General features: G+C 38.6%; 1 protein-coding gene across 2 annotated transcripts in view; it reads left to right on the plus strand.

Moving 5' to 3' along the window:
- MCC (MCC regulator of WNT signaling pathway) overlaps positions 1-27,704 on the plus strand; it is a 184,897-nt gene that overhangs the window by 144,493 nt on the left and 12,700 nt on the right. For both annotated transcript variants that reach the window (XM_030467894.1, XM_030467896.1), the window contains 9 exons: positions 6,892-7,038; positions 7,313-7,402; positions 8,085-8,233; positions 9,853-9,993; positions 11,252-11,352; positions 13,842-14,025; positions 20,762-20,996; positions 25,884-26,090; positions 27,001-27,098. In XM_030467894.1, the coding sequence (XP_030323754.1) occupies positions 6,892-7,038; positions 7,313-7,402; positions 8,085-8,233; positions 9,853-9,993; positions 11,252-11,352; positions 13,842-14,025; positions 20,762-20,996; positions 25,884-26,090; positions 27,001-27,098 (1,352 nt within the window). The remainder of the gene's footprint in view (positions 1-6,891; positions 7,039-7,312; positions 7,403-8,084; positions 8,234-9,852; positions 9,994-11,251; positions 11,353-13,841; positions 14,026-20,761; positions 20,997-25,883; positions 26,091-27,000; positions 27,099-27,704) is intronic.

The raw sequence follows: 27,704 nt of genomic DNA on the forward strand, positions 1-27,704 counted from the left end.
TAACCTGTTCAACTTTGCAAAGCAAATGCTGAACTTATTTTCTCTTTACAAGTGCTGGAGAATGAAGGTAAGAATGGGAACTAACACCTGTTCAGACAGGACAAATCCAGAGCAAAATGAGATTGATAAAAAACACTTGTGGCTGCATTATGGCCACATATCAAAATGTGAGGTGTCTTAACAGACAAGACAAGAGGATTATAGATTTGAAGAAACAGCAAGGAGTAAGGCTACTGACTAAATACTTTGAAAACAGAGCTTTAAAATACTAAAGCTATGTTTGTATAATAAAATGCTTGGCTATGGAGGGATACTGATTAAAACCAGGATTGTTACCTTAAGATTGTATCCTAAGGAAAGCAAAAAAGCATACTTAAGATTGGCCCAGTTAATACCACTGTGTTAGTTCTAGAGCTAGCAAAATATTTCTGCACAAAATTGTCATGTCTTGTCTGGCTTCCAGTAGTAGTAGAGGGTTGGTTTAGGTGGTGAGTGAAATACCGTTTACTTCTGTGTATGCAGATAACTGCTTGTCGTGGTCAGTCTGTGTTGGAATCCCCAGTGAAATCAGGGATTTGTGGAGACACACAAGTACTAGCCACGTTACTGAATATTTCTCCGTTTCCTTAGTGCAGGCAGGACCCAGGACTGTGAGGATAGCATGTGATCCATGCTGAGCTAGTGGTTGCTAAAGCCAGCTGGAGCTGTTATCAGGGATGCTGCATGTGTTACTGATGACTCTGTTATCAAAGCATCTCTGAGGTCATCAATTCATTTTGTGTGAGTAGCCAGGGCAATTGGCAGATGATAGCAGCAGTGGGATGTTACTGACCTGAATTGTGTCAGTACTTACTGACCCTGAGAGGGTAACCCTTGAATTGCTCTGTAAAGACTGTGAACTGTCTTTCATTTACAGCAAGCCAGTTTAAATGCTCATTCTGCTTTAATTAAGGACATTCTTCTTGGATGGACTGGATAGATGCCTTGCCCAGTAGACCAGGTATTAAAGTTGGGTTGGTAAAGAGCACAGCAAAATAAAATAACCTCTATATTCGGGCACAGATGGAAGGTTTGGTTTGGTTTGTTTGTTTGTTTTTCTAGTTGTTCTCATTTAGTTTGCATCTATAAAGAACTTTACTGAAATACAGTTTTTAATATCATCCTGAATTTGCAGAGCAACTGGTTTACTGCCCACAGCAGAGAAGTTTGTTGGGGTATATGACCCTGTCATCAATGTTATGTAATTGTTGTACTGGAAAGTATTTGCGGTTTTAATGTAACTTTGTGTCCATAGTTGCAACAAAATAGATGTTTTCCTTGACCTATTAAATATTTTCTGCATGCCACTTGAACTCAGTCACGACAGAGTATTTCCCTGGAAAGTGGGAAGGGATATCCAACTAAAATTTAGTTATTGTTCTTCTCAAATTAAATTGGGTGAAGGGAAAAAACTTGAAGTTGAGCAGATCAATAGGTCTATTACTTCAAACCAATGTCTGTAATCAAGCAGAGTGCTTTCAATACATTTTTCTGAGGCTTGTTGGAGATTTAATTTAATTAGGCATTTACTGTGCTCAGTTAACAGATTGACCTGCCTTCTAGAACAGAAGGTAAGAAAAAACATACATATAGAGTTTGTTTCTCATGGGTCATTAGTAAATGAGGTAATCATTTACTTCAGTAGGGTGCCTGCAGTGTAGCAGCTAATTTCATAACTTGGGGTTTATTTTACCTCTCTATGATATTGCCATTTTAAAAATAAAATCTGCTTAAAAGTCTGGGCCTGAGAAACTGCTTGCACATAGCTGATCATTATCCTGATTCCAGTAATGCAGATATGATGCTGGGGAACTTCTGTACCAATTCGTGGAATTAATATTGTTACTGCGTGTGAATAAGGTCAAAATCAGGTCACTATTATTTGCAACTGCTTTTTGTAATAATAGGTTTAAATGGTAGTAGAAGAAGTAGGTTTGTATGTTACAAAATCTCTTGTATCCATCAAGGGATTCAGATGAGCAGCACTGATACAGCATACAAACTCCATCATTACTTCAAAGTAAAAGCTGGTTTTTTTTAGTTACTCTCCATTAAAGTTGCCAGCTGGGTAGTGCCTGAGCAGGGTCCCAGGCAGCCCACTGGCATAAGAGGCAGTGAGAAGGGGGGCAGTGCTCAGGCTTCCCTGTGGCTTTTCTGAAGAACCAAGGCTAAAGGGAGAAAGCAGTTCCAGGTCTGGAAATCTGTTCAGTCTGTTAGGTCCACAAGCCATATATATGTCAACTTGCTCATGTAATCAAAGGCTTTTAGTTGTGAGTATTATTCTGTATCTGCTCCAAACTCATCTGAATTCAGCAGACTGAGTGGAACAAAACCTCATGTAGTATTTTAGCTATCATCAACTTAAGACCTTAGTGAAAATACAACCTACAGACAAGTAAAAAAAATTCCATTTTAGTCAGTAACCTCTCCAGCTCCCCAGGTTGCCCTTGATCCAAGAAATTTCATTTTAGCATGAAGGCTTTCCCAAAATACCTTTCTCTTGTGAGGAGTTGAAACGCACCCAAAGCACAGGAGTGTTCTCCAGTGACAAAAAGCTGGCTCAAAGAGCTGTAGCTGTCTGTGTTTTGGCATAATTTGTGTTGGAATCAGAAGGTATTGCTCTGGATTCCTAGAGAACACTGATATGGTATGGGCCTTTAGAGATTATTAGCATCTTGCACAGCTTAAAGTGATCCTTGAACTGCTCTGTCTCCTTGTTTCTCAGTATACACCAGAAACCCAAGGCAGCCAAAAGCTATTTCTGTTCTCCACATCCTTCAGTTACATGGGATTTGCTTATGCAGCAGTATCTCCACTTAGTGGTTAATGTACTAGGGCTTTGTTTCTGTATCCAAGCTAGTGTGCACATGCTCCATGATTAATTTGAAATTAAATGAGAAAAAGCCTTAGACAGGCTTACTGCCCTTGCTTGTGTTTTTTACACTGTTTTTTTACACTGCCCCCAGATCAGAATATTTCAGCTGTGCTCAGAACTTTTAAGGAATCCACTGCTTCACCTTCCATGCCACATCCTTTGTTTTTGTTGCTTTGCATCCTTTGGAGAGGTTCAGCACCCAGATCTTCCCACATCGAGCAGTGCATGAGGGACTTTGTCTGAAAGATGTCAAAAGCAGGGAAGTTTGTTGGTTTTTTTTTTTTATAACATATCACCCAGTGCACTGCAGCTGCTTAAAAAAGTTGTATGCATACACACCTGTTTTCAGCAGAGGAGTAGTGCTCCTAGTGACTGTTAACTTCTTACATATTTCTTGAACGCAGACATCTTTGCAGAGGAGAGAGATTCTGTAAATGTCTACTTTGAACTAATGAGTGCAGGTCTAAGCTCTTTAACCTTCAGGGAATTCTTTGAGGAGATAGACCTTAGACATACTGGAAAAAACTTCTTTAAGATGGTCAGTCAACTACAACAGACAGCTTGTAGGAAATCAGACTTTTTGTTCTCGCATTCATGAGTTAAGAGGGCCTGAAAATTATCTGGCTGAAAATAGTCACCATGAGACCTGTCTGAGAGGTTAGAGAAGCTTTAGGCTGGGAAAGGCCCTCACCAGAGCAGCTTGAATTGTCACATTGGTATTTCATTTTCCTTCTTCCCCTCTGCAGATTTGCAGTATGCATGAGTAAATTAGAAAAGTGAGTGAGGTATGTTCACTTCCTGTGATTTGTTGTACTTCATTTTCTTTCCTCTGTGTAACAGAGGAAAGAAATTGAAGTGATACTAAAATTCAAAGATCCTGCATGATGAAACAGGTTACAAGTAGGGTAGAACAAAAAGAATCACAAGCATGCCCTTTATTTGCATCTGGTTTAGAAATAAAAGCAGCAGGTGTCCTTTTAATGTGGAATTCAGTGACAGAAATCATCACGCAGTTTTTAGCTATTTTCTTGTTTGTGATATGGTAACAAATTATGTAGTTTTCAGTGTGCATGTGTAAAAGACAAAGAGTAAAAGCATGTTTCTTAGATTCATGGTTATATGGGCAGTCTGGTGGGTTTGCAGTCCAGTTGTGAGCTTCAGACTCAGTGAATGTATGAACTGTGAAATCAGTGATTTTACTGGTCAGACAGACTTTCCCTGTTATCCTGCTCCAAACAACCATCAGCGTTCCTAGAGCTGGTGCAGTCATTTATAGCAATTAACCCAGCATGTAATTTCTCAAATGAGGGCCTTAATCAGTAAATACATCAAGAAGCAAGAACACACTGTTTCTTTAAGTTGTAGTTGCTTCTGTGATAACAGTATTAAAGCAGTGACTTGCATAGATTGGTAACTGCTGTGCTCTGAGTTTTCTTTTATAAGTGCTCTCCTGAGCAAAGCCTTGCCTGCCTACAATCTTAGATGTGTTCACTTTTCTTTCTGTTGCTAATGTGCTTTTACAGATCCTTAATAATGGACTTTGTAATCATGGCCAATAGTCACTGCTCAGTAATAAAACAGACTAAGGGAAATGTATCCACACCAAACTTTTATATACTGTGTTCCTTACATAAAGTGTTCTTAAACTTTGGAGGCCATGAATGCTTAACATTTTAAGCAATTTTAGCTCTGTTTTCTGGTTACCCTTGAATGTGTAGTGTTACTTGCTTTTGGACTGAAGTCTTCTAGGGTTAGCTTCTGGCCATGGGTGCAAATTGTAGCAAATTTTAAGTCAGATGTTGAGGCAGGGATTTGATTTTGTGAGGAATACATGTGCTTTTCTGTTTACTTTTAAACAATGCTGTAGCTTAAGCACTTGGGGAATTTAGTCTGAAACAGTGTGGGTTAAAAGAATTAGTATTAAATGTGACCCAGAGTTAGTGAAGTTTGGGGTTGCTTTTTTTTTTGCAGTGTTGATGCCACAGTACTAATCCTATATACACTGGAATCCCACATCTTCAAGCAAAAACATGCATACAATGGTTTATTTCAGTTTTATGCATATCAGCAGGCTGAAATAATTGGTTTGCATCAGTGGAGCACTTCTGTCCTTAAGGTTTGCATTAGTGCAGTTGTACCCCTGCTGAAATTATATATGTCTGTATGAACAAAGGAGAGCTCAGCTGCAAGTATGGGGAAGATACATACTACCAATGGGCACTTTATAGACTCTGATTTGTGGCCTAATATAGGCACAGTGGACACTCAGTTAACTTCATAATATAATTACAGTTAAGATGTATGATTCTGGGGCAAGCATCTATATCCATTTTCCAGGTACTTTAAACACTGGAGACTTGAGGGTTTGTGTGCTTTTAACTTTTTGTTGTTGTTGTTGTTGACAGGGAGACCAGTAGAGTTGACTGGGTTAGTTTTGTTCAAGGTGTAGCACTTCCTTCATGACTGACCAGAGAAGTTAGCTTTCATGTGCTCTTACTGTTGGCACCTACAGCTTTTTGTTAGTAGCATGCTATCTTTCTGTTACATAAAACGCATAGGTTTTTTTTTTTCCTTTCCTTGTAATCTTTGCATGCCTAAAAATTGTGTTGTTTTGACAATAAGTCCCCAGGCAACGTGACCTTCAGTTTGCATACAGCTGGAGAAGAGGCAGGGATACTCTTCAAAGAAGTAGAAGCAGACTTGTAGGAGTCATAGGAGGCATAAGATACTGCTTTCATAACTGGAATTCAAGATTGAACTCTTTCCACAGTGGAGTAATTTGAAGGTATCCATATATGCTTTTCAGAGAACATGCTGACTGCCACTTTCTTGAGGCAGAGATTTCTGAAGGACTGGCTATGTACTTAGTGAGCTTATAGATGAAGAAAGCCTAAGCTTTAATGCAAACTATAATTTCAATAGTTTTTGACTACGGAGTTTGAACTTGCTTAATCAATTCTTTGTCTAAATGTGTTTATTTGGTATAAACCCACCTTGGTTAAGAGGATAGGGGTCAGATTTGCATCTCCTGTTACAGGCAGATATCAAATGGACTGAATCATTACTTCACCAGACTTAAGGCAAAATTTCACCAGTTCTATTCTACAGACAGACTTTTCAAAAAAAATCAGCATAGAAGCTTGGCATTTAAGTAAACCTTCTATATTCAGAGAAATTTCACATGGTTTCCTCCCCCTTCTCGCATCTCGCACTGAGATTCTGTGGAAAAATGAGCTCTGTCGCCTTACCCTGTAACACCATTGTTGAGTTAAGCAGACTATTCAGTCTTTGTTTATTAATTATTTCAAGATAAACACAATATTCTTTAGCTCAACTATAATTTAACTCATGCATAATACATTTTTTTTTTTTTTTGCCCTTTAGTGCTGAAAATCTTTTTATGTCAGTTTTACAGAGAGCTTATGCAGACTGTTGGTTGGGTACTTTGCTGGTATTTTCTTGTCTGTATGTTACTCACTATGTGGTAGCTTTACTTAACTGTAGTTTTGAAAGCATGATTAATGTTTTAGTTTCTTTGACTTAAATATGACATATTTATGTGATATATTTATGTTGAGTTTTTTCAACAGTTTCCATTAGCAGCAGAACCTTCATTTGATTTGTTTAGACATCATAATTTTAGACTGAGGAATTAGCTTCACCGCAGAGAGATTTCTATACAGCTGCACTGAAGGGGTTATATAAAACAAGCTGAAACTTCAAGCAATTGCTCTACAGTATTACATTTTCACATTTCCACATTGCAAATAGTTTTAAAAACTGGCAGGAATGGAATTCTAGAACAAGTTCTATTAATCTGTTCCCCACACAAAAACTCTGTGGCCACTACAATGGAACAAAATACAACTTCTGTTCAAGGCTGGTGAAATCAGGCAGGGCTAGGCAATGAGAAGATCGCCAAACTACTTGAACTGTAAAAGTGGATAAAACAATATTATGGGGTGGTTTTTTTGTAGGTTCGTGAACTACAGACACGTTTGCAGAGTGTTCAGGCAACAGGCCCATCCAGCCCAAGTCGTCTGACTTCTGCCAATCGACCCATTAACCCCAGCACAGGAGAGCTGAGCACAAGCAGCAGCAGCAATGACATTCCCATAGCCAAGGTGAGCTACCCTGTGTTGCAGTGAAGCTTCTCACTGTCTGTGCAAAGCAGCCTTGAGTTTGCACAGCTGCTGTCCAGAGTTTTCTGGGGTCTTAACCAGGTCCATGAACTTGAACTGCAGAAAACAATTTAGCTCTAGTGGCTGCAGTTCTCTGGGTGTCAAATTTGTAGCAGTTGACTTCAGGTTTGCAAGTGTAGCCAGTGAACAAAGGCATTTTATGTAATCTTTGTGGACTGTGGTTCCTGTGTAACCTGTGCAGCATTCTGACTTACAGATTGCTGAGAGAGTGAAGTTGTCAAAGACAAGATCAGAGTCTTCATCATCTGATAGACCTGTCTTAGGATCAGAAATCAGCAGCATAGGGGTAAGGACTAATAATTATGTGCATGCATGGTACTTTCTGAAGATGACCTGTGTTCAATTAAAAGCAGCATTGTTTTCATATTGGATAATATATGAGCTAACTGAAAATACCTTAGAAGTTATTTTGAGAAAAATGTTACAGCAGAGAGTATTTCACCCAGTATTAAGCTCTCATTTTCCCATAACTGGTTGCTAGAAATCATTCTTTAAGTGACTTGAAGAGGGTAATTTTGTAGTCAGTTCCTTCAGAATCCTTTTTCCTTTAAGAAAAGACTGCTCAGTTACACTTCACTACTTTACTGAGTGAAGTAGTAAATTAACAGATCTGAGTTCTGCTTTATAATGCCAATGTAGATACATAACACTGTTGTTACTGTCTGTTAATATTTGTTTCACTAAAGAACTCAGCTCTGGCCTTTTGCTAAGCTTTCAAGCATGTAAATAACTTTCATATTAGGTTTTTTTAATGTATGATGAAATAGCCTTTGGTTAGCAGAATTTTTAACCAAAATATCTTCTTAATGTGGAGATGTGTAAATATTCTGTTCTGTGTAAAACTCATAGTAAAAATGGAATAATGAATGCCTTGAAATGACTGCGTGCAAGCAAATGCAGCTCTCAGCACAGAATGCCTGTGGGAGGAATCCAGTGGTTCACATTGATCTATTACCTACCCTGTGCAGGTGTCTAGCACTGTGGCTGAACATTTGGCACATTCCCTCCAAGACTGCTCAAACATCCAGGAAATCTTCCAGACTCTTTATTCACATGGATCTGCTATCTCAGAAAGTAAAATCCGAGAGTTTGAAGTGGAGACAGAGAGATTAAATAGGTAAAGTGAAAAGTTACCCATGCTCAGATGTGTTACTTGCTGTTAGCTACTTTTTTTATCCTTTCTGAACATTCTAGACAAATATGGATTGTAGCTGATGAAGAGAAGATTCAATCATATGCTAAGGATTCTTTCCATTAGTGTGACAGCTTGTTTGGTCATGCATTATTAGCTCATGCCTTATATGCACCAGTGACAATTCACCCAGTAGAGTGTCCTTCTCTATGGCTGACCAAGTAGACATAGCATTTTTCTGTAATAACTCACATCACTGCTGAAAATAAGGATTCCCATAATTTAACTACATCACTCTGGAATTAACTTGCTTTGGTTTGCTCTGAAGAAAGAGATTTATAGCATTATCTGTACCAATTAATGTACTGATGTATTGTATGCTGTGGCATACATTGTAGTAAACAGACTTTTGTCTGCAGAAGAAAGATTTCAGGTTTCTGGTTGCAGTTAAAATACTTCTGGTGTTATCCTTAATAAGCTCTATGAAAAATCAACATTTTCTGTCCTCTTTGGCACAAAAATACATCAGAACTGTGGATCAGGATTGTGAGAATTGTGTCTCAGCATGGTGCATTCCAAGTACTATTCCTCATGACTGTCTGAAATTTAGTCTGATTAGTACAATATCTTTCTTTCTTTCTTTTATTTTTTCTCTTTTTTTTCTGCACTGCACAATTTTGCTCAGACAACATGTATCACAGACAAAATTAAAGGAGGTGACAAAGATTTAGGAGGTGAAGCATCCGAGATTTCTAGCAATGAGAAAAGTCAGGGCTGTTTTTTAAGAAATCAGTGATTTTAGAGATCTGGTCGACACTGATTCCTTCATTAGCTAGCGGTGCAAATTTTGAAATAATCTGTCTGAATTTGATATATGTCTCACTCACAATTAGGTGTAGTACATTGTCATGTAGTGCAGTCATGAGCAGTGATATTCTGAATGCTGATACTCTGAAGCCTCATTTTGAAATTCAGAATTTGCCTCATTGAGAAAAATATTACATTTAAATTTTGATATGAGCTTCTCTTTCTCTATTGCCAATTTTTTTGAGATTTCATTGCCTCATAGAAACTTCGTTTGTATTTTGGAAGTCATCTTTCTAATCACAACCAAAAATACAGCTTCAAGTGAAATGTTTCTTCTGCATGTTCCAAAGAAAGGGGGCATTTATGCAGCTGCATGATCCTTGCACACACACACCCCACACACATACTGCACTAATGAATAAGCCATTTAAAACAAGAAGGAAATGTGGCAGCAAGAAATGAGGAATGGAAGCAGAAAAATTAAGCAAAAGGTTAATATGAGTCTGTCCTGCACAGTCTTATGCTTACGAAATAAGCTTTCTGCTTGCTGCTATTGCACAGTATTATAATTACAGTTCATGGGAAGGAGAGGAGAAGGAGTAGAGGCAATCCTAAAAGAAATTACTACCTCTTGGTTCCTGGTGTGGAACAAAGAACAGACAAATTTCACCGTCTTCATTAAAAATGTTGTATAGGCGAAGTGGTATTTGTTGTTTTATATAATGATTGTTCTAGAGTTTCCAGGGCAGTGTCTGCAAGCTAAGCTTGAAGGCTGCAATATAATTCCTTTTGTACAGCCGTATTGAGCACCTGAAATCCCAGAATGACTTGCTGACTATAACACTGGAAGAGTGCAAGAGCAATGCCGAGAGGATGAGCATGCTTGTTGGGAAGTATGAGTCCAATGCCACAGCCCTCAGGCTTGCATTGCAGTACAGGTATGTAGCCACACAGAACGTGTCTCAGCCAGAAAAAGAGGGAGACTTGATAAAAACCTTTGAGAATAAAATTAGTAGTTGCCATAATAATAATGGTTTTTTGTTCCCTTGCTGAAAAAAAATGACCCTTTGGTTAAGCTACCTGACGAACTACAGAACTGAACTTGTTAATGCAGGTCTTTCAACCCTAGTTTACCAGCTGTAGTGAACTTCCTCTAATAGAAATACATAGATTTACCTTTTTTTTTTTAAGTACTGAAATAACAGTTGGGGGTTGTGTGTAGGATTGAACTATCTCTGCTCTGTCTGGTCTTAAGATACAAGTTTCTTCTCTTAGGCTGGCACCTTTTACAAGGCCAGTGGACCAAAAAGCACTATTGTACTCCACATAATCCACAGTAATTTTGTATTCCCTCAGTTGTAATTGTGGATTAATTGCTTGCTATTTAGCTTAAAATAATTTCTTTGTACTATATCTAAAGAGATGCATTTAACTCCTTCAGCTGCAGCTAATTTGGAACAGGCAGTTCTGGTTTGAAGACAAAATGTGTGCCTTTTAAATAATGTATTCTATTACTGTTAGCCTTGAGCAAATTACAAGGGAATGTAAATTGCAAATAGGTATATTAATGTCTATATTTTTAAAAATGTAAGAATGCAACAGGAAGAAGTGACTCACAACTGTATTTAGATCTGTTATGTTCAAAGGAAGAATATCTTGCATCCAGGACAAAATGGCAAGTTATGTCTCCTTTCTTTATCCTTCTTTTCAATTTTTTTCTTTTTTTTTACCTTTTTTACCTTTTTTCCTTTTCTCCTCTTTGTCTCCCCCATGTTTCCCCCTTTCCCTTTCCTCTCCTTCTTACTCCTTTATTAGTATAGTTACATAATAGAGTATTGAATACTGTATTTTGTAAAGACTGACTGAAATAAATATTTCAAAGGCATCATATTAACCACCATTTGTATTGCTGGTTTTCAAACATACTTTTGGAGCTCTTTTCACATCAGATTTTTCCCTTTAGCTTCTTTAATTACTTGTGACCAACCTGTGACCATCAGAAATGAGAGGCTGTTGACTGTGATAAAAGTTGTATGTGTTAACGTTGTTTAATACCCTTGCTGCTAGACAAGTAGTAGGGAACCATGCAGCTCATCACCTACCTACTTTTTGTTGCTGTTGTAGGTATTCTTCCACTCTAAATTGCCAACCTATTTTGTGAGATTTTTGTTTTCTATGGCTTGTTTTCTCTTTCAGTGAACAGTGCATAGAGGCATATGAGCTGCTGTTGGCATTGGCAGAAAGTGAACAGAGTCTCATTCTTGGGCAGTTCAGAGCTGCAGGTGTTGGTTCTGTTGGTAAGACGTCAATGCATAACTTCATTTAAATTTTTTTTTGTCAGTTAGCATTAGTTAGTGAATCACCTATGACCCCTCACATAAGAATGCTCTCTGGACTTTTCTTGTTTTTAACTAACTAAATAATTGCACACACCAAAAGAGTAGGGGGAAAAAAACCTGAGACTAACATGAAATCATGAAGTTCCCCAGCAATTTAAATTAAACTACATTTACTGTCACAAGGTGATGCCTGTGCTGGCAGTGGTGAGGCTGCCACAGTCATGCAGTTATACAGAGTAGAGATACTAAACAATACTCACGGGCATATATGGCTTAGGGCCATACAGCTGTGATAACTGCAAGTACAGATTTTGTTTGAACCGGCAACATTGACTTCCCCAGATGTTGGGTATAGTCTACAAAAAAACAAAATTAAGATAATACAACAGTATCATGGAGTAGTTACCAAAACAAAGGAAAAAAAAAATCACTCTTGTTTTTCTCCCCTCATTTTGTCTTTCCTCTGAAATTTTTAAAAAATCTTTCTTATGTTTTACTGTGTTGTTGGGGATATAAGCCTGTGATTTCTGGGTTTTTTCTCATTTTGTGTATAGTTTATCTTGTGGCTAGGTGGTGGTATTTTTTAATACACTGCTGTATAGTGGAATGAGCCATCTCAAGTACAATTCAGAAGTGTCTGGACTTTGACTTCGCTGCTGGCTCCACTTTTTAGATTGAAAGAGGTGTTCATGCAATGAACATTAACCTGGGTTTGATAGTTCCATTTGTTTTACTGATAGGAGAAGATAGCCACAATAATCTTCAAGAGGAAGCCCTAAGAGAGAAAACAGTTCTTCATGCTGTGCTGAGGCTTAGTAACTGTGTAGTTGAGAGTATTGCAGCATTAGCTTCTCAGGAATCACTAACATGTAAATGGAAAGCTTTGAGAGACAGAGAGACCCTCTGGCTTTAAAGCCACAGGGCTGGCATGCTCAGCCTGTTGTTTCAGATGTACTCATCCCACAGTTGTACTGCTAGCCATGCCCCTTAGTTTGGATCTGTCCCACTGTTAGAAGCAGCCCCTTGTATAGTTTTCTTGGCCTGTGCAGTGTGTGCCATACATTAAAATCTAGAGTGCGTATCTTAAGATTTTCATTCATCTTTCCTCCAGCCTCTAGTCATTCTTTTCCACAATGGGATAGGGAGCTTTTCCTGCTAGCATACATCACTGGCCAACAAAACTGAGTTTAGTCTCAGATTTTCTATTAATGAAGGCAGTATAAAGGGAGAGCTATTTTGGGTTTGCATAGGGTTTCATCTTGCATCCATTTTCTGAAAGAGTGTAGTTTAGTTTTCATATGTGTCTGCCTACAGCTTTTAATTGTGGTGTTATCAGTTGCAGCCCTATAAAAATAGTGCAAATTTCCCATTACATAACATAGCTTGGAGGAAGTTGTGTTTGGTTCACGTACCTTTATTTTTCTGTGAAATTTGATTAAAACACCCACGTGAAATAGAAGATTCTTGGTTTGAAGACCAGTCAAGTTTAATATCAAATCTGTGGGAGGAGAATTCATGGGAGATGCTTCTGCACAAATTGGAGCTGAGCATATCCAGCTGCTCTTAACAGAACTCTTTCCCTTCCTTTCTTCCACATTGATGTTATTTCTAGAGCCTGCACTTCATTTAGCAAGGGTGAAGTATGGGGTAAGTGGTCTTTGACTCAAATAAGCATGAAATTAAAATCTGACATAGCACAAGCTGGAAGGGGTTTTTATACTCTCTGTATAGTATTTGGTAAAATATTGTAGTTTGGTTAAGACTTTCAGTGTAGCTACTAAAATGCCTTACTTTAATGACTTCACTCAGCTGAAGTTTGGACTATAATAATACTGACAGTGGGCATTTCTGTCCTGTCTCTTCTGAAGGTAGGGCTGACCAGCTGCATAGATGCTACATAATCACTAGAAGTTACAGCAAATTAATAAACACTAGTGTTGGTTTTCTTTTGGTTTGTTAGGTTTGTAAACTCTGAAAGGCTGCTTCCAAACAGGAAGGCAATTCTTCTACCTGGAAGGGTAACCTGTAAGGAGGTGTTCTGGCAAACCATTAGTTGAAGTAAAGGTGCTTGTGAGAGAAAGCGCAGGAAAAGACCACACGTCATTAATTTGAGTAAGAGTTGTAATCTAGGCTTTTCCAGTATATTGCTAATTTGAGTATCCTAGCCTAATCCTAGTGTCCAGTGCACACCCCTACAAGCAGGCAAGCTAGCTAAAATAAAGCATCAGTTAAGACATGTACCCAGCAACAAGTACCTGGAGCTTATGGCCAGGAGGGTGGCCAGTAGTTTAGTCACCACCAGTGTTCAAGCAGAAGAGAAGTTGCTTTTACATTACAGGTTGGAAATGTATTGTCCTTGTCTTAGTATTAACCGAGAACACATAAGAAGCATTTTCTTGCCTTAGCCTCTCCACAGCTCTGAAACAGATTGTTTGCTTGAAAACTAGGGGACCAGGTAGGTGATGAAAACATCACCCAGATGCTTAAGAGAGCCCATGACTGCAGAAAGACAGCTGAGAATGCAGCAAAAGCCTTGCTGATGAAACTGGATGGGAGCTGCGGGGGAGCCTACGCAATCACTGGCTGCAGTGTGCAGCCCTGGGAAAGCCTGTCATCCAACAGCCACACCAGGTAAGTGCAGTTCATCTGGCCTGATGCTCAAATGTTTGTTTGTTTTCAGCCCAAAAATTATGTTGTATTGTATTTGCTGAACTACCTCCCTCACCTGAGTCGAGTGGCTTCTTTGCTTTAACTTACAAGTCACTCTACCTCAGTGGTCTGGTTGTCCTTAGACTCTGAGCAACTCCAGCCAAGAAGGTTTCTGTATGAGTTTGTTGCAAATGGGTGACTCTGAACTTTGGTCTTCCTCATAAGGGGCAAAACCATTATATTTGTTTTACTTCAGTGACTTTCTTGCAGATTTATTGCAACCCAAAGCATGTATTTCTTATTCACATCTATTGTATGCAGTCAGCACTGACCTACTGAGAACCAGAGACCAGAAGTATGCTTCCCTTACTGTTTTGGAGTGCTCAAGAATTGTTTAATAAATGTTGCAAATCTAGCCATTTTATTTGAAAGCATTTCTTCTCATTCCCTTCTAACCCCCTGAAAATTCCTTCTTCCCAAGTTATGCTTTCACATGTGGAATGGCAAATTATCTTCATGACAGAGTGGATTCTTCCAGGAAGAGGTTGATGTCACTCTTTTTCTGTAAAATAAACATAAATGAGCTATTGTTGCAGAAGTGTTCCATACATCTGCAAGCATCTTCATTTTGAGTCATTGTGTGCCTTCAGTGTAATTTACTGTGTGAAGTGATTGTGTGCTTATATACTTGGCAAGCATCCTGGATAAATATAGATTAATGTTTTTCTTTTTAAAAGATATTTTGGTTTCTCAGATTCATTCAAAAACATTTTAATTCCATTTTTGAGCCAGTTCTTTGTTCAAATGCTGTCATTTTTTGACACATTGGCAAATTTATTTTAGTAGTATATAATTTCCTCTTCTTGCTGGTGTCTTCTCCAAAGGATCTCATTTCCTACCATGTGACTAGCATGGAATAACTCAAAACTAAGCAAAATGGTGGCCTGGGGGAAAAGGGACCAAATGCGGCGTAATTTTAAAAATTTTACTCGAATACATTTCATGGTGCACTTTCATTCCAGAAAGATGTATATCTATTCAGAAGAGAGTGTGACAGCATCTGCAGTAGTAACACATTCATCACTCATTGTCTCAGAAGAATTTACTGGCCTTGGAATTGAGTTATACAAAGCTGTTTCAGATAGATAACTTGCCTCAGTCTGCATGCATCTACCTCTGCATGTTAATATGTTGTAAGTGGACACACATAGCAACTCCTCTACTTAGGCTGAGTTTGTTTTCCATTCTGTTATTTGAAAGAGTAATGTCTGGTTGTTCAGAGCTACCCTCAGTGTTTTTTCTTGCTTGTGAAATTCGTGGTATGTAGTAAAGGCTTCTTTTTTCCTTGAAAATTATTTAGATACTTCCGAGTATTGACAGGAGGAAATTGGCCAGGAAGGGGACAGGTGTGTGCATGGTGTTCCTGATAAGGTGTTTACCTTTCACTGAATTGTTTGATAGGATTGTAGTCTTGACAGTTCTTGCTTTGTTGAGGGGAAAGATAGGGGAGAGAGGTGTGTGTATCATCCCTTATGCTCATTGTTTACCATGAACTTCTGATGGTCAGATGGAAATGTGTGTACCAGTGCATGTAATATGTTGGCTGTGTAGATAAAGTTTCAGCAGAATGTGAATAAAATAGTGTGGGATTTCAAATTTCATCAGTATAAATTATGTCATGAAGTGTAAAAATGCATATCCATGCATTCTGTGTGCAAGAGAGATGTTTCAGCTTGAGTTATTATCACTGTAGGATAACTGTTTCTGGCATGGAACAAGGTGTACTGAATAAGGTATATGCTTTGCTATATGTGGAATTTAGAATCTTCTCTCACTCACCCACAGGGAACACAGCAAGCCAGGAACTTCTCATCTGGACATCCTTATCTGATCATAACTTGCACATTGTTATCCCTCTCCCCTCCCACCACCCACAATGTGATTTGTCTTTGTCTAAACATATTTATCATTGAAAATGGTTCTCCATTAAATACCAGTCTTTCCTTCTGTTGTGTTCAAGTGATATGTAGTAGAGGTATTTCCAGATTTCTCTTTACTAAGGATTCTGTCTCAAAATAGAGGCATTCCCCTCTTCATCTTACTGAATTATAATACTGTGCCAGATCATAGATGGAAAATCTCTGTTGGTTCAAAAGGCACGTGGTTTTCTACATTTATGTCAGTAAGTGTACTGTCTCAGGTTTAATCAATTGAAGGTTTTGTCTTCAGGTCTCCTCTTGCTGTTGTCCTGGATCCCTTTTGTTGTTTTTGGGGTTTTTTTGTTTGTTGGTTGGTTGGTTTGGGTTTCTGTTTGGTTTTTTTTTGTCCAGGACCCTCCTCCTGTCTTTTGGAGTCACCCTGCCCATTTACAGCTCTCTCAGCCCCATGTACCCCCCTCTTACTGGGCTCCCCGCTGCTCTAGACAGATGCCCCATTGCCACAAATCTTCAATTCTCTGCGATGTTGATGGTTTTTCCATTTCCTTATTACAGTTACAATAGCAATCTAAGCAGGGATAGGAAAGCAGACTGCAGATTTCCAGCTGTTCCTTCCAGTTTACTGGCTTTTTATTTGTCTTTAAAAAAATTGGCAGTCCATAAAGCTGGCGTAGAACAAGCCCACCTCAACTAGTGAGTGCTGTATGAACCACCACTTAGGGACCACTGCACTGAAATTAAAACATTTTTATAGTATGGCGTTCAAACATATTCCAAATCTGCAAGACTCATCTTTTGCCATAGCTATTTTAGGTTTGCATACATATATTGCTACCTTTTCGCTTTGAAACCAATTGAGTAAAGAAGTAGTGGGATGATGAGAACTCCTTTGCCGAGGCTTTTGGTGAGTGGCTCTGCTGTTTGAAATCCTGTAGAACAGGGACTTGAAATGGAATTGTTGACCCATTGCTAGCTTTGGCATTTAAAATGAGATTCTTAATATCAAATCACTGAACACATTACAGAGAATAAATGCTTGGTGAGTCACTGGTGGCAAGTGGTTAAAGACTGTAAAAGGAGCAACTGAAATGAAAAGAAATTAAATGCAATGAAAGAACATCACAGAGGTCATTACTGGTGAAGTGAATAAAAATAATAGCAGACATCTCAACTCATTTGGCTGGCAGCAGCATTAAATGCTGCCAGTGCATTTTTTGAAAATAGAAATAGGTTTGCAGGGTAGCTTCGAGTCATAGTTATTTTAATGGATAGAAGTTGCCTATAGAACATATACTGCCAACACGTTTTGACTGACTGCACCTTAAAAAACTGGAAACAAAAAAGAAGGACTCCAGTGGTAACACTGACTGAAAATGGTGGATTCTGTTCCCTGCAGTGCTAGTGAGCCCAACTTTATATCTGGATTAATGGGGGCAAAGACCTAGTCTCTTACATGAACAGGGAAATATGTTCATTCTTATGTAGTGTCACAAAATGTCTGAACTCAGCCAAATGTAGGACTGTATCTCACATCAGAATCACCCCAGATTTCAGATATGTAGCCGACAGACAGGATTATCATAGCTGACGTGTGTGAATAAGTTATTTAGAAATAGCCCAAGTGATATCTTAATGTTAGCTGGACTGAATGAGTATCAGAAGGAAGCAGGGTAGTTACTCTGACTTACAGCCAAAGACATTGTTGTTTGCCTTTTAGCTACTATTTTTTAAAGTTTCTCAGGAAGTTATGGTCTTTTGGTACTGTGCTGTTTCAAATCTCAAGCCACAACATCCACCTAGAAGATGCTTGGCCCATGTGTAATGTGTATCAAATCTGTTCTTTAAAGTGCAAGGTCACTTGGAGACATTCAGACAAGTTTTGTGAGTTCAGTTCTGACAGCATTATTTTAGTTCTATCAGCTTTTGTATTATCTGCACCATTGCTGAATTGCAGACTTGATTTTGACTTGATTTTTAGCAGATGAACGGAAGTTTATACAGGCTTTTATGGACAGAATTTTGTACTGTTCGGAAGTTAGACACACAGAGGCACTGTTGGGAGACTCATTTATAGCCATGCACTGCATTTTATACACATGCATGTGCCTGCAAACACACATGTGCATGCCAGCAAATAAAACTGTACATTGTACTATACCAACACGTGTAATTTCCCCAGACTATATGAACATTTATTTTACATCATCCAGGCACGACATCATTGTGAAGGATTTGAGGGATGAAGCAAGTGGGAAGAAAATATCTCTTTGCTTATTCTGAATGCAGTAGCAGTTAGAATGAGCAGATTGATGTTGTGTTCGTTCCAGGTATGATGAAATTGTGATCCTTTTTCTGCCCTTACCTACATGCTTCAGGAATGAGAAACTGCACATCTTTTGCAACAGTTTCGTGTGGTTTTTTTGATAGATACATTATATATGCACACTGTAGGTCTGTTTTCCTTTGTCCTGATTGCTGTTAGAAGGGGGAGCAGTATCTGAAATTCAGGATCATATGCTCACCAGCTGCAGGCCTTTAAATAGAGCAGTGGACTGACATGATGGTTGTGGAGGGCTGTATGGTGAGGCTTTTGGGGGAACACACCCTGGTAGAGCTGTGCCATGGGAGCTGCCTCATTTTTACAGCAGTCTAAAGCGAGCTTTTGTACTCCAACTTTCTGCAACCCATACTGCTTCTAGTCTCCTGGGTGGGGGCTTGCTACTAAATCAGGGGATGGGGAGGAAGAGTGAAGGTTGCTGTGCCTTTGCATGCTGGAAAAAAAAAAAACAAACCATCCTGCTAGCTGTTCTCTGGAGTAACCAACTCTGCTTCAGGCAGACAACCAGGACTGAGGTAAAAGCAGTCTCAGTATCACAGGCAACAGCCAGACTACCTTCCTCACTTTGAGCTGCTGTCCCTGGAAATATACTTGCATAGCCACAGATACTTAAGGGCCAGAACCTCTGAATTTCCAGTATGAGGTCCAGCACAGTGAAACAATAGATTTTCAGCATTTTTGCTCAGCTTTTAATTGCTAGTAGGAGGGAGACCTCGGTTTTCTTCCCATTGCAAGTGAAAACTGAGATGAGTTCTTTGTGTCCCAAGATGCAGAGCCTGTGTAGGCTTTAAAAGCTGTCCTTCCTCCAGCAACAGCTGGTTTACATTTAATCCAGAAAAGCTGTGCAGTTGCTGTCATTGGTTGCTGGGGAAACTTACAAGATTACTTCAGTACAGAATTAAATATTTCTCACATTGTATATCCCCATGATTTTTATATCACTAAATACTTCAGAGAGACAACTCAGTAAAGCAAGATACATTGATTCAAGATTCTCTAAGGAAGAACCATGTATGAATAAAAATTTTATTCAACCTGGAAGGGTTTCTGTGTACTGTTTTAACTTCACTGAAAGTTGAAATGATTGAAAATAAAAGCTAAGACTGGTGTACACTTGTGGTAAATATGGCACCTATTATCCCAAACAAAAGGAAGGAAATAATAGGAAATTGACGTAGAACTGCAGCAAATAACTGTAATTAGAAACCTATGTAGCTTTGGCTTAGGTAGAACCGAAAGAAACAGAAAAATAAAGTCTGTCTTGATTCTCTTACCCTTTTTCACATGTATAATGGATTTTAGGAAATCGTCCTGACTTTCACAGCATGTAGCGGGTGGGGCTTTTTTTTTTATTCTACAAAAATGTTGAACAGCAGTGCAATTTGAGACAGAAAGTGATTTATTCCCCTGCTGATAACTGAGATCATCTAGCATTCCAGACAAGCACAGTTAATGGATGACTTATCCCTCACCCAGCAGCTGATTACAGGACCTCAGGAGACAACAGGCAGCTTTGAGTGAGGTTATAGAAACAACATGGCATTTTATTTTCCTTTTAGTGTGACTGCAACTATATTCAGTCTCTGGCCCCTGCAACACTGGCATGTGTGTAGTGGGCAGGCAGCACCGAGCCACCCTTGCTCTTAAGACATTACTTCTCCCTTGCTGTGGTATCTGTGTAAATATCTGTGGGGCAGACTGCTAGACAGCCATTTGTTTGGTAGCTTTAGATACAAGTCCACCAAGTCTGATCATGACTTTTCATGTATAAAAACTGTTAAGTTATGGGTTGGTTTTAAACCAGTCTAGACCTGAAGGAATGTCAGTGTATTGGGCAATGCAGCTTCACATGAATTGAAAGATGTTACCTCCTAACATCTGCCAGCAGAATTTTGTTCAGGTTGATTCCTACAAGTTATTGAAAGTATCAGAGATGATAACTGCTGTTGCCACCAGCAGAGATAAATGAGGGATGGGCTAGTTCTTTTTTCTTAGTAGATGTTTCTTCCCAAAGAATATGAAGACTCAGTGGCTGAGAAGCAGAGAGAAGCTTGCCGAGTTAGACTACTGCTAAGAACTCTTAAACAGCTTTTAATTTTTTTAATTTAAAAAAAAAAAAAAAAAAAAAAAAAAGATCTTTTTCAGAAGACACCATTCCGGAAAACATAATTCAGTTATATGCCACTAAATAGCTGGCTTGGCAGGGAAGTCACATTATTCAGTTTTCTCATGCTGCTTAGAGAATTTATTTATTTTCTGAATTTGTCACACCCCTTTGAATCGTCTGAACACTGCAGTGTCCAATTCATGCTACTGGTGTCCTTTCCATGAACTTTTAAGCAAGATTCAGATGTGTTGATGAAGTATTGGGAGAGTGTTTGATATTAAAATACTGATTTTGTTCAAAATGTTATTTTTAAAATACTGTTCTTTCCCTTTCCAGTACTACCAGCTCAACTGCAAGCAGTTGTGATACGGAATTTACAAAGGAGGATGAGCAGCGGCTGAAGGATTACATCCAGCAGTTGAAAAATGACAGGGCAGCAGTGAAACTGACAATGCTGGAACTGGAAAGCATCCACATTGATCCCCTTAGTTATGACGTTAAACCTCGTGGAGACAGCCAGAGGCTGGACCTGGAAAATGCGGTATTGATGCAGGAACTTATGGCAATGAAGGTATTTTATTTATATCCAACAGGCTAACTGCACTGCTGACAGTGCCCTAGTGCTACAAAGCATTCTCAGTCACACAAATGGGAGGTTTTCATTACCCAGTGATCACTGGGTAATAAAGGATAACTTTGTTGAAACAAATGATCGGGGGTGAAAATCCAGTAGTCAGAAAGTAGTGTATCAATAGTGACAAACTATGTATGTTTTGAATTAGGCAAGGACGTCATCCGTGGCTCCAAACTTGGAGTGCTCTCCTTGAAAAACCAGATGCTCTCCCTGAGCAGCTGAGTTGCTTGAGGGTGACTGAAAGCATGATACAGCACTTCCCAAGAGACAGTTTATTACTTTACTTACAAGCTTGCAAATGTGCATCTTGAATATTTGTGAACTGAAGCAGAAAATTTCACCTCCTTTTAATATTGCCACGGGAGGAGGGATGGTCTGTCAGAAGCCATCATACCTAATGCTCTCCAGCACTCAGTCACAAGTCCGGAGCTGCTCTATGTACTGTGTTGCAATCTGTAGCTCAGTCAGACCCCAAGCAAGGAGTGTGGTTGTAATGACTTGCAGCAAGAGAGTTTTTCAGAGAAGACTCTTGCTACCTCAGGCCTGGTTTATAAATCCTGTTCTAAAGACGTGATCTAGAAAAACTGACGTTTATTGACCAAGAATAGAGATTATATAATTTTAAATCTGGCTTCTCGAGTGACTTTGGGAGACTTGAGCTAAACTGTAAGGACATCTTAAAGGCAATTCAAGCATGTGTCTGCATTTAGAAATGGTCTGGGGCTTGTTTCAATTTATGTAAGTTTATTTTTGGGGTGTTAGCAAGTCTTATTTTAGTCAAATAATGGCAGATATGTCAGAGGGTGGTATTATGTGGGACAGCAAATCTTAATCATTTTGTAAACTCGTAAATCTATAGATTTTTCTTCAGAAGTGCTACTGTTGAGTGTCTGCTAACTTAGTCATGATAATTAGTCATGTTTTCAGTGTTGCTGCCTTTTCATAATGACAAAAATAGAAAAATCAGAAAAATAGATTGCCTGCTAACAGTCAGAAAATTCAAAAGTTAGTCAGTCCTTTGAATATATTGTTACCAACAGTGATATATTCCTCATAATTAAACCACACAAAATGTATTGGAATATATTTATAGATAATTAGATGTATATTTCAGATATCACACTCCTCCTTTTTCATGTCAAGATCTTCCCTGAAATGTCTTGTACACTATTCTTACCTGTCTTTAAATTGATAAAAAGAAATGCAGAGCTGTCCCCTGTGATTATCACTCTTGTATCCTCCGACTCATCAGGAGCACCAACACTTGCACATCATAATTTCTGGCAATATTTTGAGTACTCGTAATCAGTTTGTTCACTAAAAAATCAGCTGACTTGGTTTGGATATGTGGTGTCTGCTTGTAACTTTTGGCTAGACCTAGCACGTTGGATTTTGACTGCAGAAATTGTCCCTAAGAAGAAGAAATCTTTCTTCTTGATTGGTTTGTGTTCAGTGCATACTGGAATAAACACACATTTTACACAGGTGGCTGAAGTCACCTTCATTCCTTTCTGATACAGAGAAACTGACAATACTTCTATTCATTATAATTTGTTGTACTTCACTGGAATGCACAACCACAGGAAATCCCCATGTTTCTGAAAGGGATATAACTCAAGTTTGTTAAAGTTTGGAATAGATTTGTTGGTAAGCGCTCTCCTGCTACAGAAATTAAAAACTCCTGCCTTACTTTTATGCATGGAGTATTACAAATGACACAGCTACACACTGCATGCTTTGGTACCAAGAGAATACGGTACCATAAAAATGATGGTTTGGGGATGGTTTCTGTGTTTGCCTGTTGGTTTTTTTTTAACCAACCCAGAGTGTAAGACATAGTGATCTGCCAGTACTTGTACAAAATCCAATTCCTTGCTTCAAGCAATAATTAATCATGCTTCCAAATATATTCTCATCTGTGGTTTGTCATCATTCAGTAGTCCTGCTTTGAGGTCAGTTGTCATGCCCCAGTTAGCAAGGAGATGACTTCTGCTGGGTGTAAATAATTCGTGTTTTACAGCCTTTCTGCATTTCAGAGGATTTAATCTAGATAAGGAGGCTCGGCTTTCTACACTGAAGGATTTTCCTCTTTTGTGTACAAGTGATGATAATGTTACCCATAAAGTGCATTTAGGCTACAGTCTCTCTGTGAAAGTATGTTAAGAATCCTGTTGTTCACCTTTATTACATAACTTCTTACTCTTAGAGATGTATACAGTATAATACAGTTAAACAGACTATGGCATTTCTCTGCTCTAACATTTGTTTTGCCTCTGAAGGCTGGTATATTCCAGCTTGGCTTGTCCACAATATATATTGTGATCCTTCTGGTGTCTCTTTTCATGACTTTCAGGACTTTTTGCCATGTAAGGGTCCTTATAAGAATAAGCCTTGCTGGTTTATTCTTCTGACATGACCACATTCAATGCAAATCTTAATTTTAAGGTTTAATTTGTGGTTTTTCTAATTACATTGAGTCCACAGTGTTTAATTTTCATTCAAGTTTTCACCCAAATTCAGAATTACAGTATGACTGCAGGTATACAATATTCCTTAATATTCAATTAACTGGTTTTGAAATGACTGCTAGTTCTGTTGCTTGAAGCTTGTGAATTTGCATGGGTTGGATAAGTCTTATGCAGTCATCTGGAAGAGTGACCACTAGCTACTTCCTCCTTCAGAGTTTCGTTTTACAAATGCTGCTTGGGCTTTGTGCTCACACTCTGAAAAAACACGTAGGTTATACCGCAAAATGTCTCACCAGCATTCTGTAATTAGAACAAAAATTGCAAGTATACAAAGATGATGTCATTGAAATGAAATTTAGACAGTACCTTTAGAAAACATATTTTCATGGAAAAAATTACTGCTTATTAACTCTCTTAAGACTTTTTAACTCTCTTAAGAGTCTTAAAAGAATTAAGAGGGTTAATAGGTCTTATTAGTCTTAAGACTATTAAGACCTATTAACCCTCTTAAGTAAACCTGAGCTACTTATATTTTCCCACATGAAGCCTGATGGTTGCCACCCTGTCCCAGAGACTGTAAGTGTCCGAAGCAGAATCTTCAATGCTAGTTTCAATTTTTTGTTTCAGCCTTTCCAGTTTGTTCAGTCCCTGGAAGCCTTCCTAAGACACTAGCTGACAATTCTTCCATTTTTCCTCTGCTTTGACTTAGGGTCTGTACTTAAAAGTCACATTGTCTTGAGGAAACTTAAGATAAAGGGGGTGAATTTGGAGTCCATTATATGTCTTCTGTTCGAGGATGCAAACCTGTGAAGTTGTGAATTCTTATATGCTTACTGACTTCAGAAACTGAGGAGTTAACCATTGATCCACAAAAAATATTTTGAGCTGGGACATGTGGTTTAAACATCCAGTCTTTATTCATCCAGTCTTTGAGTAAGGGGAAGAATTAGTTCACGGATTCATTGTTGCAGCGGTTCAATTCACCCTTTTCTTTTAGAAACAAACCATCCCTTCCTCCAAGGCTGAATTTACCTCGCTTCAGCTTCCAGCCTGGGGACATCTTGTCATGACTCTCCCACATAGATAGCCCTTTGTCAGGAGTATCTTTGATTCACCTAGGTGCAAAATGCTGTACTCAAATTACTGCTCAGCCTTCACTAAGTAGGCTGAGTAGATTAACAGCTTTAGAAATAGAGGCTTAAGAAGCTAAATGCATACACCTAAGTATACAAGACAGTCCAGTTAAACTTCTGTAACTAAATTTCCCCGTCATGATTTATTAGTGTTATTTGCATTTTTTACTGTTGACAAAGGCAAGTAATGGTAAGTTTGCCTACCAACTAAATTTCTGTGAGCCCCATCGTATGAAACAGATTGTGCTTCTAACCTTCAAGTTAATAAACAAGTAGATGAATAAATGAATGATTTTAAAGCTCATACAAACCTTCCTAAGCCTGGGGATTTTTGGATATGGATTTTATTTTTGCATGGTTAGTGATTCTGAATAAACTAGTGATTACCTGTGATCACCTGCTAGTTGTAACTGTGCTATACCTGTGTGCACTGCTTACACTTAATCCAGACAGCCAATTTTTGCTAGGAATCTGGATTCTTTTGTACAGCAAAAGTTAGTCTGAATAAGTGCCAAGATTTGTGTTTCTGTAATCTTTGTTAATAATGCATGTTATACAAAGAGTGTTAGTTTGAAGGATAAGGTAAGATACTTCTGATAAACTTGCGGCTAGGATATTTTTTTTGTTTAAAAAAAATAGTGATTTTTTTCCCTAGCCTGCCCATGCAACAAGAACTTCTATCTTATAGGATGTTTGCATGGTGAACAAGTCTAGCACAGAAATGTAATGCAGAAAATGGATGTAAGAACTCCATATTTACCCATGAGGTGATTGAGGGCACAGCAAGTTCAACAGTGAGAATGTGATTCTGGGTTGTTAAACTTACTTTGGCAGCCTTTTGTTTGCTTGGTGGTGGTTTTTTAATAAATAATGTAACTAAAGTTTTAGGAATATTTCTGTCAATTTTTGGTGGATGCCGAGTTTTCCTGAATTCAGCAAATAACTGGGCATTTCATGGAAGAAGCTTTTCCAAAGTGTTGTTAAACACTGAGAGCCTTCTGCTTCAGGATACCTGTCAAACTGTATTTCATGGAAGGCCAGGAGTGAATGCTGAGAGAAGCATCACTACAAACACATTCTTACAAACACTGTGATTATGAAAGGCTTTCTGGGTGATGGAAAGAACATTCAAGTAAAAGGAGTAGATAAAAACCTAGTTTAACCTCATGCTCTTTTAGGTATGTAGTCCCATGAAGCAGCATGCTGATAATGTTTTTCAACAGGAGGAGATGGCAGAGCTCAAGGCACAACTTTACCTGCTAGAGAAGGAGAAGAAGGCATTGGAACTGAAACTGAGCACTCGAGAGGCCCAGGAACAGGCCTACCTTGTCCATATTGAGCACTTGAAGTCTGAAGTGGAAGAACAAAAAGAGCAGAGAATGAGGTCTCTTAGCTCAACCAGCAGTGGAAGCAAAGATAAACTGGGAAAGGTCAGGAGCCTAGCAAGTTTCCAGTATCTGTGTGAACGGGATTTGTTGTACCCCTGCCCCCCTTATAACAGTCTTTGACATGTTAATAATTCTCCTCTTTGATCTATATGTATGTCTTTTCTGTATTTGTTAGTTGTTCTTTCATTTGTTAGTTGTTCATTTGTTAGTTGTTCTTTCCATACTGTGACTTAAGAGGACTTTGCAGAATTACTGTTAAGCATGGGCTAAAATAAGATTAGAGTACAACAAAGCAATTCTTTACAACCGTAAAAGCTCCTGTTGTTAACGTGTTGTGTCTTGCCTGTTGTCACTCACTGGAAACAGTGGGAGAAAGTCTAAACAAAATGCCATCCTTCCCCTGTACAAACACAAAATATGAAAAGATAGATCTTTTTATGTACCAGTTAGAGCATTGTAATGGCAGTTTCTTCTTCCAAGGCAGTTTGATATGATTTGAAAATGAGGACTTTTCCCCCCTTTGTTTATGTAAAATAAGCATATAGGATTATGTAAAATAAGCATTTTTATGTAAAAATTTCTGCATTTACATTAATAAGCTGCATGAAAAAATAGTAATACCTAGAAAAACATCTTAAGTGTTTCTGACAGAGCATCTGATCTGGTCCTTTTTTGTGTCAAATGTGGTGTCAAATGTAATACGGGGCACCAGCAGTTTCTCACACTGTAGCAGCATTCTGCAACTGTGGTGGTTTAGGGAACATTTAGAAGGATTTGTGAAGTGTTAATCCTGCCGTCTCTTGGTATGTTGATTAGATTACAATGTTGTTGTGACATTGTGATGTTTATTTCTCTTCCACTTTGAAAGTAGCTGTGAACTAAGGGGTTTTCAGACTTTTCCCATTGAAATGTTAAGTAATCTCAGATAAGATGACCTCTTCTCGTTTCTCAGGAATGTAGTGATGGCACCGCAACACCTTTAACACTTTCTGAGCTGAGACCCTACAGCGAGAGTGAGCTGACTGCTGAGCTGACGAATGCCCTCAGGCGGTAAGCACCTTCCTTCACAAGACATGGCATTTGCTTTGTAGGTCCCGGGCAGGGTTTAGTTCTGAGCCTTCATTCTTACCCTTATTATGTGATTTTAAGGGTCGTCACAAATTTTGCCTGTGAGAAGGAAAAGGACTGAAGTTCTTCTAACCTTCCTTTCTCTTTTGCTGTTGTTCTTCAGATGATGAGGTTCTTTAAATTTCAGATTAACTTCATCGTTAAGAAGCCCTCAGTTCAGTCAGGAATATGAGACACATAATAGTGACGTGACTTGCTTGGGGGCTTGTAGAAAAATTTTAGTGAAGAAAGAATTTGAAGAGTGATCTTTGGTTGAGAAGGTTGATTGCAGATTTGAACTGGGTAAGAGTTACAGGAGTGGGAATTGCCATGATTTTGATGACTCAAATGCTACATGTGCCTCCTGAGCGACTAAGTAGAGCCACAGTTCAATTACAAATGGCATTGTTGTGTGAGGCATTAGCTTTCCAACCAGAGACAGTTGATGTCTTGACAAGCTGCTTTTATCAACAGCCAGGTTTTAAGCCAAAGCTCAGTACAGTTATACATTAACTAGGTGTGTTTGTGCAGCAGTTTCTACTGCATGAG

Source organism: Calypte anna, chromosome Z, assembly GCF_003957555.1.
Source record: "Calypte anna isolate BGI_N300 chromosome Z, bCalAnn1_v1.p, whole genome shotgun sequence".
Classification (NCBI taxonomy): domain Eukaryota; kingdom Metazoa; phylum Chordata; class Aves; order Apodiformes; family Trochilidae; genus Calypte; species Calypte anna.